General features: G+C 46.6%; 1 protein-coding gene across 2 annotated transcripts; it reads left to right on the top strand.

Annotated features, from left to right (window-relative positions):
• LOC311027709 (uncharacterized protein) lies at positions 1 to 12,468 on the top strand. Of its 2 annotated transcripts, XR_014598624.1 has the most exons (3): positions 1 to 127; positions 2,810 to 5,524; positions 5,557 to 5,886. XR_014598624.1 is itself a non-coding variant. In XM_084031854.1 (2 exons), exons 1-2 carry the CDS (start codon positions 106 to 108, stop codon positions 11,804 to 11,806), a joined length of 2,004 nt encoding a protein of 667 aa, XP_083887980.1. In that variant the 5' UTR covers positions 17 to 105; the 3' UTR covers positions 11,807 to 12,468. The 2 variants fall into 2 exon arrangements, 1 of the variants encoding a protein (XP_083887980.1); XM_084031854.1 differs by lacking the exons at positions 2,810 to 5,524; positions 5,557 to 5,886 and adding an exon at positions 9,825 to 12,468 and having other exon boundaries at positions 17 to 127.
• The last annotated feature ends 31 nt before the right edge of the window (positions 12,469 to 12,499 follow it).

Here is a 12,499-nt window from a genome sequence, read left to right as displayed (position 1 = left end):
TCCAAACGGCGGCTGCTAACTGCGGCTCGCGAGCATCTGATTGGCCGTTTGGAGACAACAACATCCGGGTATGAAGAGGAGCTGGATGTGGTTTTAAAGGCCGACATGGAGCTGCGGAGAGAAGCAGGTTGGTTTTCTTTCTCCTGCTGGAAACGTCTTTACTGACGATGTTGTTGTGCTAAGCTAACGTTAGCTACAGCACCCACACACAGCAGCCGCTAGCAGCTAGGAGCTAGCTGTTAGCTGCTAGGAGCTAGCTGCTAGCTCCTGCTAGCCGCTTTCACTGCGCGTCGAGGATCTCTGCTTGTGTTTACGACGTACATTTACTCACCTACTGGTACGAGTACACACCCGAGGTACTTGTACTTTACTGGAGTGTTTCCACCTTCTGCTGCGTTCTACTTCAACTGCAGGAAAAGTACTAATACCACAGAGAGGTGGGAGAAGTACTCTGTTACTGCAGGACAAGTACTAATAATACAGAGAGGTGGAAGAAGTACTCTGTTACTGCAGGACAAGTAGTAATACCACAGAGAGGTGGAAGAAGTACTCTGTTACTGCAGGACAAGTAGTAATACCACAGAGAGGTGGAAGAAGTACTCTGTTACTGCAGGACAAGTAGTAATACCACAGAGAGGTCGGAGAAATACTCTGTTACTGCAGGAAAAGTACTAATACCACAGAGAGGTGGGAGAAATACTCTGTTACTGCAGGAAAAGTACTAATACCACAGAGAGGTGGGAGAAATACTCTGTTACTGCAGGACAAGTACTAATACCACAGTATACTGACATAATGTTTTTATTTATCAGCATTGGTAGAAAGAAGTATTTAACTAATATACTTGTGTAATATATACTACAGGATAAAAATACTCAAGTAAAAGTACAGTAAGTATTAGCCACAAAATGTACTTAAAAGTACTCAGGATATAGGGTTATTTTGGCCCAAATAATTGAGATTTAAAGAGAAGCCAGAAACACAACACTGACCAAACCCCCCATCACCAGAGTCCAGCTCCACCGCGACCAAACCCCCCCATCACCAGAGTCCAGCTCCACCGCGACCAAACCCCCCCATCACCAGAGTCCAGCTCCACCGCGACCAAACCCCCCCATCACCAGAGTCCAGCTCCACCACGACCAAACCCCCCCATCACCAGAGTCCAGCTCCACCGCGACCAAACCCCCCCATCACCAGAGTCCAGCTCCACCGCGACCAAACCCCCCCATCACCAGAGTCCAGCTCCACCACGACCAAACCCCCCCATCACCAGAGTCCAGCTCCACCGCGACCAAACCCCCCCCCATCACCAGAGTCCATCTCCACCGCGACCAAACCCCCCCATCACCAGAGTCCAGCTCACCCGTGACCAAACCCCCCCCATCACCAGAGTCCAGCTCACCCGTGACCAAACCCCCCCCATCACCAGAGTCCAGCTCCACCGAACTTCTAAACATCCCTCATAAAAGCAGTGAAGACGTAGCGGAGCTGCACCGTCTCTCTCTCACCACACATACGGCGAGCAGCTGGTGTTAATCTGTTCAAGAGTAGTTAGAACAAGTTCCCAGGTTCAAATCTGGGACGAGGGTGGAACCCTGCTGGAAGACTTTGACGAGGGTGGAACCCAGCTGGAAGACGTTGACGAGTGTGGAACCCAGCTGGAAGACGTTGACGAGGGTGGAACCCCTCGGGAGGAAGTTGACGAGGGTGGAACTTCTCGGGAGGAAGTCGACGAGGGTGGAACTTCTCGGGAGGAAGTCGACAAGGGTGGAACTTCTCGGGAGGAAGTCGACAAGGGTGGAACTTCTCGGGAGGAAGTCGACAAGGGTGGAACCCCTCAGGAGGAAGTCGACAAGGGTGGAACTTCTCGGGAGGAAGTCGACAAGGGTGGAACTTCTCGGGAGGAAGTCGACAAGGGTGGAACTTCTCGGGAGGAAGTCGACGAGGGAGGAACCCCTCGGGAGGAAGTCGACGAGGGAGGAACCCCTCGGGAGGACGTCGACGAGGGTGGAACCCCACTGGAGGACGTCGACGAGGGTGGAACCCCTCGGGAGGAAGTCGACGAGGGTGGAACCCCACTGGAGGACGTCGACGAGGGTGGAACCCCTCGGGAGGACGTCGACGAGGGTGGAACCCCACTGGAGGATGTCGACGAGGGTGGAACCCCTCGGGAGGAAGTCGACGAGGGTGGAACCCCACTGGAGGACGTCGACGAGGGTGGAACCCCTCGGGAGGACGTCGACGAGGGTGGAACTTCTCGGGAGGACGTCGACGAGGGTGGAACCCCGCTGGAGGTCGGCAACAGTGGCAGCTGATTAATCCATCGCCACGGGAACCATGTCCGAGAGTCATGACAAAAGTATTGTTTTTTTTTTAAGCTCGTTTGTAAACTGGACTGAACGTTAAATCAACATTTTCATCATATTTTGCTTCAATAAACCGAATGGGTGGTGTGTTTGTTTGTATTTGTTCGTCTAAGTTGGGTCAAAGCTGCAAAGTGATCAGTGCATCGCATTTTAACGCCTAATTCTGAGGTCTGAAATCTGAAGTTCTCATAAATCTGATTGGAAAAACTCCAAATTAAAGACCGCTTTTAGTTTAATGCCACATATCAACAATTATAATTAATTATTCACACAGAGAGATTGAGCCTTTATGGGGGTTCTGTATTGAGGGCCAACCACTATGCTAGCAGGAGCTAGTTAATAGCATTTTAATATAACAGACATAACTCACCACCGACTTTCTTCTTCTTCACCACAGCAGGTTTTATCTGGGTTGATATTAACGTCTATCTGTGTTTCAGTTTTACCTTCAGATGTACGAGTAGTGATTGTTGGTGAAGAAGAGCGGCAGAACTGGAGCTCCAGTCTGGACCAGCAGGACCCGGAGCCCCCCCACATTAAAGAGGAACAGGAGGAACTCTGGACCAATCAGGAGGGGGAGCAGCTTGAAGGGCTGGAGGAGGCTGATGTCACCAAGTTCCCATTCACTCCTGTGAAGAGTGAAGATGATGAAGAGGAACCTCAGTCCTCACAGCTTCATCAGAGACTCACTGAACACATGGAACCAGCAGCTGCTGGAGAGGACTGTGGAGGACCAGGACCACACAGGGTCTCTGATCCAGGTGATGAGACTGGAGACTCTTCTGAACCAGAGACTGATGACAGCGATGACTGGAGGGGGACCAGAGAACCCCGGGCTGCTGAGAAACCATTTAGCTGCTCTGACTGTGGGAAAAGATACGGCCTCAAGAGAAATCTGAACAGACACATGCTGACTCATACAAGAGAGAAAACCTTCGGCTGCTCAGTTTGTGATAAATGTTTTAGTCAGAAGGAATATTTACAGAAACACATGAAACTCCACACAGGAGGGAAACCGTTCGGCTGCTCAGTGTGTGCGAAGGCTTTCAGCGATAGTGGAAATCTAAAAGTTCACATGAGAATCCACACAGGAGAAAGACCGTTCGGCTGCTCCGTCTGTAGGAAGTCATACACTCAGAGTGGAGATTTACATCGTCACATGAGAACTCATACAGGGGAGAAACCGTTCAGCTGCTCTGTCTGTGGGAAAGCGTTCAGTGATCGTGGAAATCTGAAGGCACACATGAGAATCCACACAGGGGAGAAACCATTCAGCTGCTCTGTCTGTGGGAAAGCGTTCAGTGACAGTGGAAACCTAAAGGTTCACATGAGAAATCACACAGGAGGGAAAACACTCAGCAGCAGAGTTTGTAAACAAAGATCCAGTTGTCTTCATCAGGGTCGTCAGTCGTCTCAGCTTCATCAGACTGAGGAGATCAGAGAGGCGGAGCCTCCAGCCAGCAGCTCAGCTGGACACATGGAACCAGAAGCTGGCAGGAACACTGATTCAGATAGACATCCAGGACCAGATATTAAAGCTATGATTGGAGACTCTTCTGAAACAGATACTGATGAATCTGATGACTGGAAGGAGACCAGAGAACCTCAGTCAGGTTTAGAATCTCTGAGTAATGAGGATGTAGCTCTAGATTTTGATTTGAATACTGGAAAACCCTCAGGTAGCTCCTCTGAATGTGAAGGCAGCTTCAGCCAGAAGGGACTTTTGCAGAAATGTCCTGGAATCCAAACAAGAGAGAAACCTCTCAGCTGCTCTGTCTGTGGGGAAACAGTCATAAAAAAGTCAAATTTGACCAAATACTCAAGAGTTCACCAGAGAGAAAAACCTTTCACCTGCTCAGTGTGTAAAACAAATTACAACATCGGTGGCACTTTGGTTAAACATGTGAAAATCCACACAGGGGAGAAACCGTTCCGTTGTTCAGTCTGTAATAAAGGATTCACACAAGAGGCAACGCTGAGACGACACTTCACCGTTCACACAGGAGAGAAACCGTTTAGTTGTTCGGTTTGTGGTAAAACATTCACACGGAATAGTGATCTGACACAGCACTTGATTGTCCATGCTGGGGAGAAACCGTTCAGCTGCTCTGTTTGTAGTAAAAGATTTGCGCACCATAGAAACCTGAGACGGCACTTCACCGTCCACACAGGGGAGAAACCGTTTAGTTGTTTGGTTTGTGGTAAAACATTCACACAAAAGGAACATCTGACGCAACACTCAACTGTCCACACAGGGGAGAAACCATTCAGCTGTTTAGCGTGTGATAAAACATTTGCACATCAGAGGAATCTGAGACGCCACTTAACTGACCACGCAGGAGAGAAACCCTTCAGCTGTTCTCTCTGCAGTAAAAGATTCGCATACCAAAGAAATCTGACACGTCACCTGACCGGCCACACGGGAGAGAAACCGTTCAGTTGTTCTGTTTGCGACGAAAGATTCGCACAGCGCGACGATCTGACGCGGCACTGGGCCATTCACAAGGGGGAGAAACCGTTCTGCTGCTCAGTATGTGGGAAAATATTTGCTCAAAAGGAATATCTGAAAGCACACTTGCTGGTTCACACGGGAGAGAAACCGTTTAGTTGTAGCGACTGCGATAGGACGTTCTCTCGACCGCATCATGCCAAGGACCACAAGTGTGTCGCCGAAGGCACCAGAGATAAATGAAGCTCACCGAGACTTTTTTCTGATTTGAGGTGGATCGAGAATCAGCTTATGATTCAACACAACCATTAAAATCTCCTTTCATTCGTCTGCTATTTTAATTTGTTATTACATGTCTGCAATGATTTAAGTAGTTTAAAATCATCTGAGAGTATTTTATGTCCCCTGTTTTGTGACATAACTGAAGTAAGACTATGAATTAAAAACCTAGTTTGTGTAAAGTCTGGTCCCTTCTTCAACAAGTGGTCTCATCTGGTTCATATCCAGCAAAGCTCTGTGACTGAATCATTGTCCTTGATAGGTGCCAGGGCTGTACAGGAAGGGGCTCAGTAATCTGCCTTAGGGGACTCCGGCGTTGGGTACGATGGTAGATGAAGGGATCATCTGGTAGCAGTTGATGGTGTTGAAGGCGAGGTAAATGAATAGTTGTGAAGGAGACATGACCGCATCCTTCATCCTGTGTTCGGTAGATGTTAATGAAGGCTGGTGGTGGTCTAGTTGTAGGCCGACAACAGGGAAGATGGAATTCAGCATCAGCTACCACGGTGACAATGTTAAACCTGTCATGAAATGGACCCTGAAGTTGTGCATTTGCAGCATTTACATTTATCAGACACGTTTATCCAAGTGACTAACAATTAGTATACAACAGAGATAAGTACTAAGTTAGCTCGTAGCTGGTATACAACAGAGATAAGTGCTTAGTTAGCTAGTAGCTGGTATACAACAGAGATAAGTGCTTAGTTAGCTAGTAGCTGGTATACAACAGAGATAAGTGCTTAGTTAGCTAGTAGCTGGTATACAACAGAGATAAGTGCTTAGTTAGCTAGTAGCCGTCACTCACCGGTGTGGATCATCAGCAGCATCATAATGACGTAGCTTGTGGGATTCTCTGAGCACCGCGGTTTCTTTGCCTAAATCCTCTTGAGGTCTCCTTCCAACTTTCCTTGACCCTGTGACCTTTCACCCCGAGCTCCAGTTAAGGAGTTTGGGTGTGCAGTCGAATAGTCAAAAAATAAGGTCCTAACTCCTATTCCTAACTCCTATTCCTTGACCTCTGGGGAAAACGTCACGGGGTTAAGGAAAGGCGATAGGAGAACTCAAAAAGTCAACCGCGGTGCTCAGAGAATCCGACCGGACTTTCACTAAGCTACGTCATTATAACGCGGCCTGATGATTGACAGCTGATGATCGGCGCCGGAGATTGACGTGCGTCTGCGCTGGAGAAACTACAATAATGGACTACAAAAAGCGCATCGTCCACTTCTCCACATGTTGGTTTTATAAACAGCTGGTTCACTGACCGGCTTCAGGTCCAGCAGCTCCTCCTTCCTGTTGCTTTATTTACATTTCATTTGTGGTTTTAGTTTCGTTTTTATCAAACATTTGTAACATGATTGAAATAAATAATAGTATCATTAAATTATTATCACTGTCCACACATTTATCATCACTATTCCAATTATTATATGTCTGCATGAAAGTCATTGTTAAATATGCAAATACACATTGTTCGTTTTCATGAACGGCCGAGGTGTGCGGCACTTTAAATGTTGCTCTCGCAAAGAATTGTGGGACGGCGTAATCTCCTTTCCTATGGCATAGGAAGGTCCGTTGCATCCTATGCTAAAGGAGCTCTGAAAGGAAGCATTGGAGCTCCTTTCCTTTGCATTTAGAGAATTCGAACAGCTCTTATCATGGCGGCCACTTGTTTACTTCCGGGTCACTTCTTCAGTTAGGAACCTTCCTAAGAGAAGAAGACTATTCGACCGCCGCCCTGAATCCAGACTACAGAGGCTTTCTCGCATTTACGAGCAGACGCCATCTTGTTCCAAGTTTGCCAGACACTTCCGGTATATAGACTTCAAAATAAAAGCAGCAAGGGTTTTCTGAGGCAAAGCATAAACTGTAAAAAATATCTTTAGAGATAAGACAACAAACAATCATTGTTCCAATGTTCATTATATATTCAATAGACTGTACACTGACTAGTACACGGAAGTAGGAGGGGCTAAGGACAGTCTAGCTATGAAGGTTTGCTTCAGGGAACATGTATTTTTAAGAAGCTTCCCAATGGAAACCTTGACAAGACTAAGGTTGTTTGCTCCTTGTGGGGAATTAGTTAGTTAGTCATTATTTAGGTAGCACACATATTATGAATGCCTTCGGCAGAATTCAAATGAGCCATTTTAATCTAGAATCATCTAGATTAATTCCAAGATTACAGTGAGATTAATCTAGACTAAAGAAAAAATCTAATATATATATATTTAATAGACTGTGTTTTATGTGGCATGCGCAGTGGTGATATTAGCACAATACTACAGTGTATAAATACTATGTTAAAAGTAAAACTTTTCATCAATTTAAAGGTGGATCTAATTTTAATGATGTCATATATTAATGGTTCGTTCATCTTTAATAGAATGTCATTTTTTATTTGTGACGCATAATCAAAGTTACAAAATACATGGAGCTCAGTAGAAAGTACAATATCTCACACTAGAGTAGAAAGTATTCAAGTAAAGTACCTCCAGTAAATGTACTTCGTTACTTTCCACCACAGATCTTCTCTCATCAAAGCACGGCGGGTAAAAAAAAAAAATCAACGCTCTTTTATTGTGAAGACCAGCGGAGTGCAGCGGAAGTTTGTGTTTCCGGGTCTCGGCAGTCCTCTCGCGAGCATCTGATTGGCCGTTTGGAGACAACATCCGGGTATGAAGAGGAGCTGGATGTGGTTTTAAAGGCCGACATGGAGCTGCGGAGAGAAGCAGGTTGGTTTTCTGTCTCCTGCTGGAAACGTCTTTACTGACGATGTTGTTGTGCTAAGCTAACGTTAGCTACAGCACCCACACACAGCTAGCGCCGCTTTCACTGCGCGTCGAGGATCTCTGCTTGTGTTTACGACGTACATTTACTCATCTACTGGTACAAGTACACTCCCAAGGTAGTTGTACTTTACTGGAGTATTTCCACATTCCGCTGCGTTCTACTTCTACTGCAGGAAAAGTACTAATACCACAGAGAGGTGGGAGAAGTACTCTGTTACTGCAGGAAAAGTACTCATCTGGAACGGAACCCCTACAACTACTACTACTTATAGTACTACTACTACTACTACTTCTCATTTACATTTAGGGCATTTAGCAGACGCTAAGAACATAGAAGTGCAGGGCGGGGTTGTGTTTTTTGGGGGGTGTTAGTGGGTCATGGTCCGTGGACGTTGCGGCCATCCGACTTTCGTTTCGATGTCGACAATCAGAAAACTGTTAACGAGTCGTTTCCCGTTTTTCGCTTCAAAATAAAAGAACGAAAAACAGAAAAATGACTCGTATCCCGTTATTTGTTTTAAAAACGGAAAACGACTCGTTAACTGATATTAGATATTGTGTTCATGAATGGGATTCGGGGATGAAATAACAGGGCCATTTTTCATACCAGATTGTCCGTACGTCTTGTTTAATGACCTTGAAGGCGCTGTGTTATGCTGTGAAATTACCTGAAAGCCTACCTGAGACATTTAGGGGGAGCTCTAAAACACTGTTCATAAACGCTCTGACAGCGTCTGATGCTCGCGTTTTGAAGTAAACCTACTGTTTTAAACTCGCACCAAAAGCGTTATGACGCGGACATAAAAGCGGTTAAAAACCGACAGAGAGAATCGGAGCCCGCCTCTTCGCCGCCGCCCCTCAGCTGTTGATCCTCGGTGTGCCGGGTCGGCTGCGCTCTGACCGACCGGGAGCCGCTCTGTGAGTCGGTGTCCAGCTCATGGAGCCTGCTAACAACAGCGATTCATTAACATAGTGTAGAGTTATCATTAGCTGTGCTTTATGTGACTTTCACCCAGTTGGAAGAAAAAATAAAAGACAAAATGAGATGGCTGGTCCGCTGTGGCTTTACCGGTGTGAGGAAAGAAGCAGGAAAGAAGCAGCGCGCACCCAACAGTTCCCCTCCTGCCTTCTGTAACTCAAAGCAAAATCTGGAATGAGAAATGGCACTGTTCCGTTTTCCGATTGTCGACTTCAAAAAGAAAGTTGGATGGCCGCAACGTACACGGACCGGGTCATGCTATGTAGAGTCGAGGTGAAGTCTGAACAGGTGAGTCTTGAGCCTTTTTCGGAAGATGGCAGTGACTCAGCTGTCCTGACATTAGTCAGGAGTTCGTTCCACCACTGAGGACCAGAACAGAGAAGAGTCTGGACTTTGCTGAGCGACATTTGTTTGATTTCAGCGATGGTGGTACCAGCCGGCCAGCTGAAGTAGAGGAGCGAAGTGCTCGGGTCGGGGCATGAGGTTTGACCAGTGTTTGAAGGTAGACAGGTGCCGTTCCATTGATGGCCCTGAAGACCAGTGTCATCGTCTTGAATTGGATGCGTGCTGCAACAGGGAGCCAGTGGAGGTCACGGAGGAGGGGGGTCACGTGGGAGAATTTGGGTAGATTGAAGATGAGGCGTGCTGCAGCGTTCTGGATACACTGCAATGGTTTAATCGCCGAGGCTGGGAGTCCAGCCAGGAGAGAGTTGCAGTAGTCAAGGCGGGAGATGACCAGTGCTTGGACCAGGAGTTAAGTTGCATCCTTTGTGAGGAAGGTCCGAATCCTGCGGATATTGTAGAGGGCAAATCTGCAGGATCGGGCCACAGCAGTGATGTTGGGGGTGCAGGATAGTTGGAGAATAAAAGTTTTAAAAATGTCAAACCAGCATTTTGAGCTGGACTTGAACATAAACTGGTGTTTGTCTTCAATGTGTGTTTCTTGTTTCCTGCAGATGTCCAGCAGCTGTTGGTGGTTAAAGAAGAGGGTCGCAGTCTGGACCAGGAGGACCAGGAGGACCCGGCGCTCCCCCACATTAAAGAGGAACTGGAGGAGGCTGATGTCACCAAGTTCCTGTTCACTCCTGTGAAGAATGAAGATGATGAAGAGGAACCTCAGTCCTCACAGACTGAACACATGGAACCAGAAGCTGCTGGAGAGGACTGTGGAGGACCAGGACCACACAGGGACTCTGATCCAGTACCACACAGAAACCCTGAGACCGGAGACTCTTCTGAACCAGAGACTGATGACAGTGAGGACTGGAAGGAGACCAGAGAACCTCAAGCAGGTTTAGAATCTCTGAATAACAAGGAAGTTCCTATTAGGGAGAAACCATTTAGCTGCTCCGAGTGTGGGAAAATATTTGGCCTGAAGAGAATTCTCAAGGAACATATGAAGATTCACACAGGAGAGAAACCATTCAGTTGCTCAGTTTGTGGTAAAAGATTTTCACGAAATGGACACTTGACACAACACATGCCAGTTCACACGGGAGAGAAACCGTTCGGCTGCAGGATCTGTCACAAAAAGTTTTCCTGGAGATCAAATGCCAAAATACATAAATGTGTCGGCCGTCAGTCGTCTCAGCTTCTTCAGACTGAGGAGGTCAGAGAGGCGGAGCCTCCAGCCAGCAGCTCAGATCCAGATATCCAACCAGAACCAGAGACTAACATAAAGACTGAACCGTCTTCTGAACCTGATGACAGTGTTGACGTTGAGTTTTGGAAAGAGACCAGGCAACATCAGTCAGGGTTCACTTACCAGAGACGTAAAAGAGTCTCTGTGAATGATGGATATAATAGTAGCAAGAAAGCATCTAGCTGCTCTGATGACAAGGCTGAACCTGAAGCCAAGACTGAGGACCATGGTGATCCAGATCTATCAGGTCCAAAGCATCTGAAGAGTGAGGAAGTGTCTGTCAGCGATACAGGATGTAACACTGACATGAAACCATTCGTTGGTCAGACAGTTGCAAAGAATGAAAGCTTACATTCTCACATGGCGGGTCACATGACCGAGGAGAAACCTTTCCACTGCTCAGTGTGTAACACCGGCTGCAGCGACAGCGAGTCTTTAGTTCAACACATGAGGATCCACACGAGACAAACACAGTTCCGTTGCTCGTTTTGTGGTGCAGAGTTTGCTTGGAGAAGATATTTGGAAAAACATCTGGAAGTCCACACGAAGGAGAAGTTCTACAGCTGCAGAGATTGTGACCAAAGTTTTACTTGGTATAATACGTTGAGAAACCACAAATGTGTCGGTCGTCAGTCGTCTCCACTTCATCAGACTGAGAAGGTCAGAGAGGCGGAGCCTCCAGTCAGCAGCTCAGTGGGTCAGATGGAACCAGATGATGAAGAGGAGGACTGTGGAGGACCAGGGACCAGAGAACTTCATTCAGGTTTAAACTCTCTAAACATTCCTCTCCCTGATTCCAGGTGTAGTCTTGGTGAGAAACTATTTGACTGCTCTGAGTGTGGGAAAATATTTGGCCTCAGGGGAAATTTGAATAGACACATGAGATCTCACACAGGAGAGAAACCAGTCAGCTGCGGCGTTTGTGGGAAAGCTTTCAGTGTTGGTGAGTCTCTTAAGGTTCACATGAGATTGCACACTGGAGAGAAACCATTCAAATGCTCTGTCTGCAAGAAATCTTTTACACAGAATGGAAGTCTACAGTCACACATGAGAATCCACACAGGTGAGAAACCGTTCAGCTGCTCTGTTTGCGGGAAAAGGTTTCTGAGCTACGGACAACATAAGAGTCACATGAGGAATCACACTGGAAGTAAAAGATTCACCTGCAGCGTTTGTCATCAAGGATTCACCTGGAACGATCAGCTGAGGAACCATCGGTGTGTCGGCTCAGAGCCTCCAGCCAAGACCTGGTCCAGCCAGGGACTGGTCCGTGATCCAGAAGGCAGCTTTAACTAAGTCTGGGCCTAATGCTGATCTGTCATGGTCTTGTCTAAAGTCACAGCAGCTTATCTTCATATAAAAGAGTGGACATCCAATCAGAGTTCAATAAGTTTCAACGTCTTCGTGGATAAACAAATATAAATGTTTTTATGTTTATATTCTGATTTAGTTCTGACTTAATGAACGTTGTTGTTGAGACTCTAGATCTGCATTGTTGTAAATATGTGAAGAAAGAAGTTGAACTAAAATCGGTGTTTATTCATTCGTTTCTTCTGCTCTGATTTATAACACAAATCTCAAGCTTTCACAGACAAATAACAATCAACATTAAACGCAAAGAATTGTGATTAAGGGTTTAAACAGGATGAATTAAATTACAGGCTAACCTGCTGATTGATAGGTCCATTTAGAGTCCAACAGACCAGAAAGCAGGGGATGCTTTAGGGGGTGGGGCTACCTGCTGATTGACAGGTTGCTACCACGCTACCAATGCTAGTTAGCTACTAAGACGACTTTAACACTTTGCTGTAAAGTTGACCTTGAGTCACGAAGCTAACTTTGTTAGCAGCTTCACACCAGAATCCACATGGATCCAGATCCAGTAAGGGTGCCGCTCTGCCGAAACCCAAGTCCACAAACCAACGGGTGATGTCACCATGACGACGTCCACTTCCTATAAACAGACTCAAGCTACAGCAGAAAGAAACA

This window comes from Eutrigla gurnardus (assembly GCF_963514095.1).
Source record: "Eutrigla gurnardus genome assembly, chromosome: 17".
In the NCBI taxonomy this organism is placed as follows: domain Eukaryota; kingdom Metazoa; phylum Chordata; class Actinopteri; order Perciformes; family Triglidae; genus Eutrigla; species Eutrigla gurnardus.
This window is presented reverse-complemented; position numbering and strand designations above follow the sequence as displayed.

Bases quoted from the DNA above. Each gene is read 5' to 3' on its own strand.
- LOC311027709 (XM_084031854.1), top strand. From the start codon at position 106: ATGGAGCTGCGGAGAGAAGCAG. The intron at 128-9,824 runs GTTGGTTTTCTT...TGTTTCCTGCAG, and splicing joins GGAGCTGCGGAGAGAAGCAG to ATGTCCAGCAGCTGTTGGTG.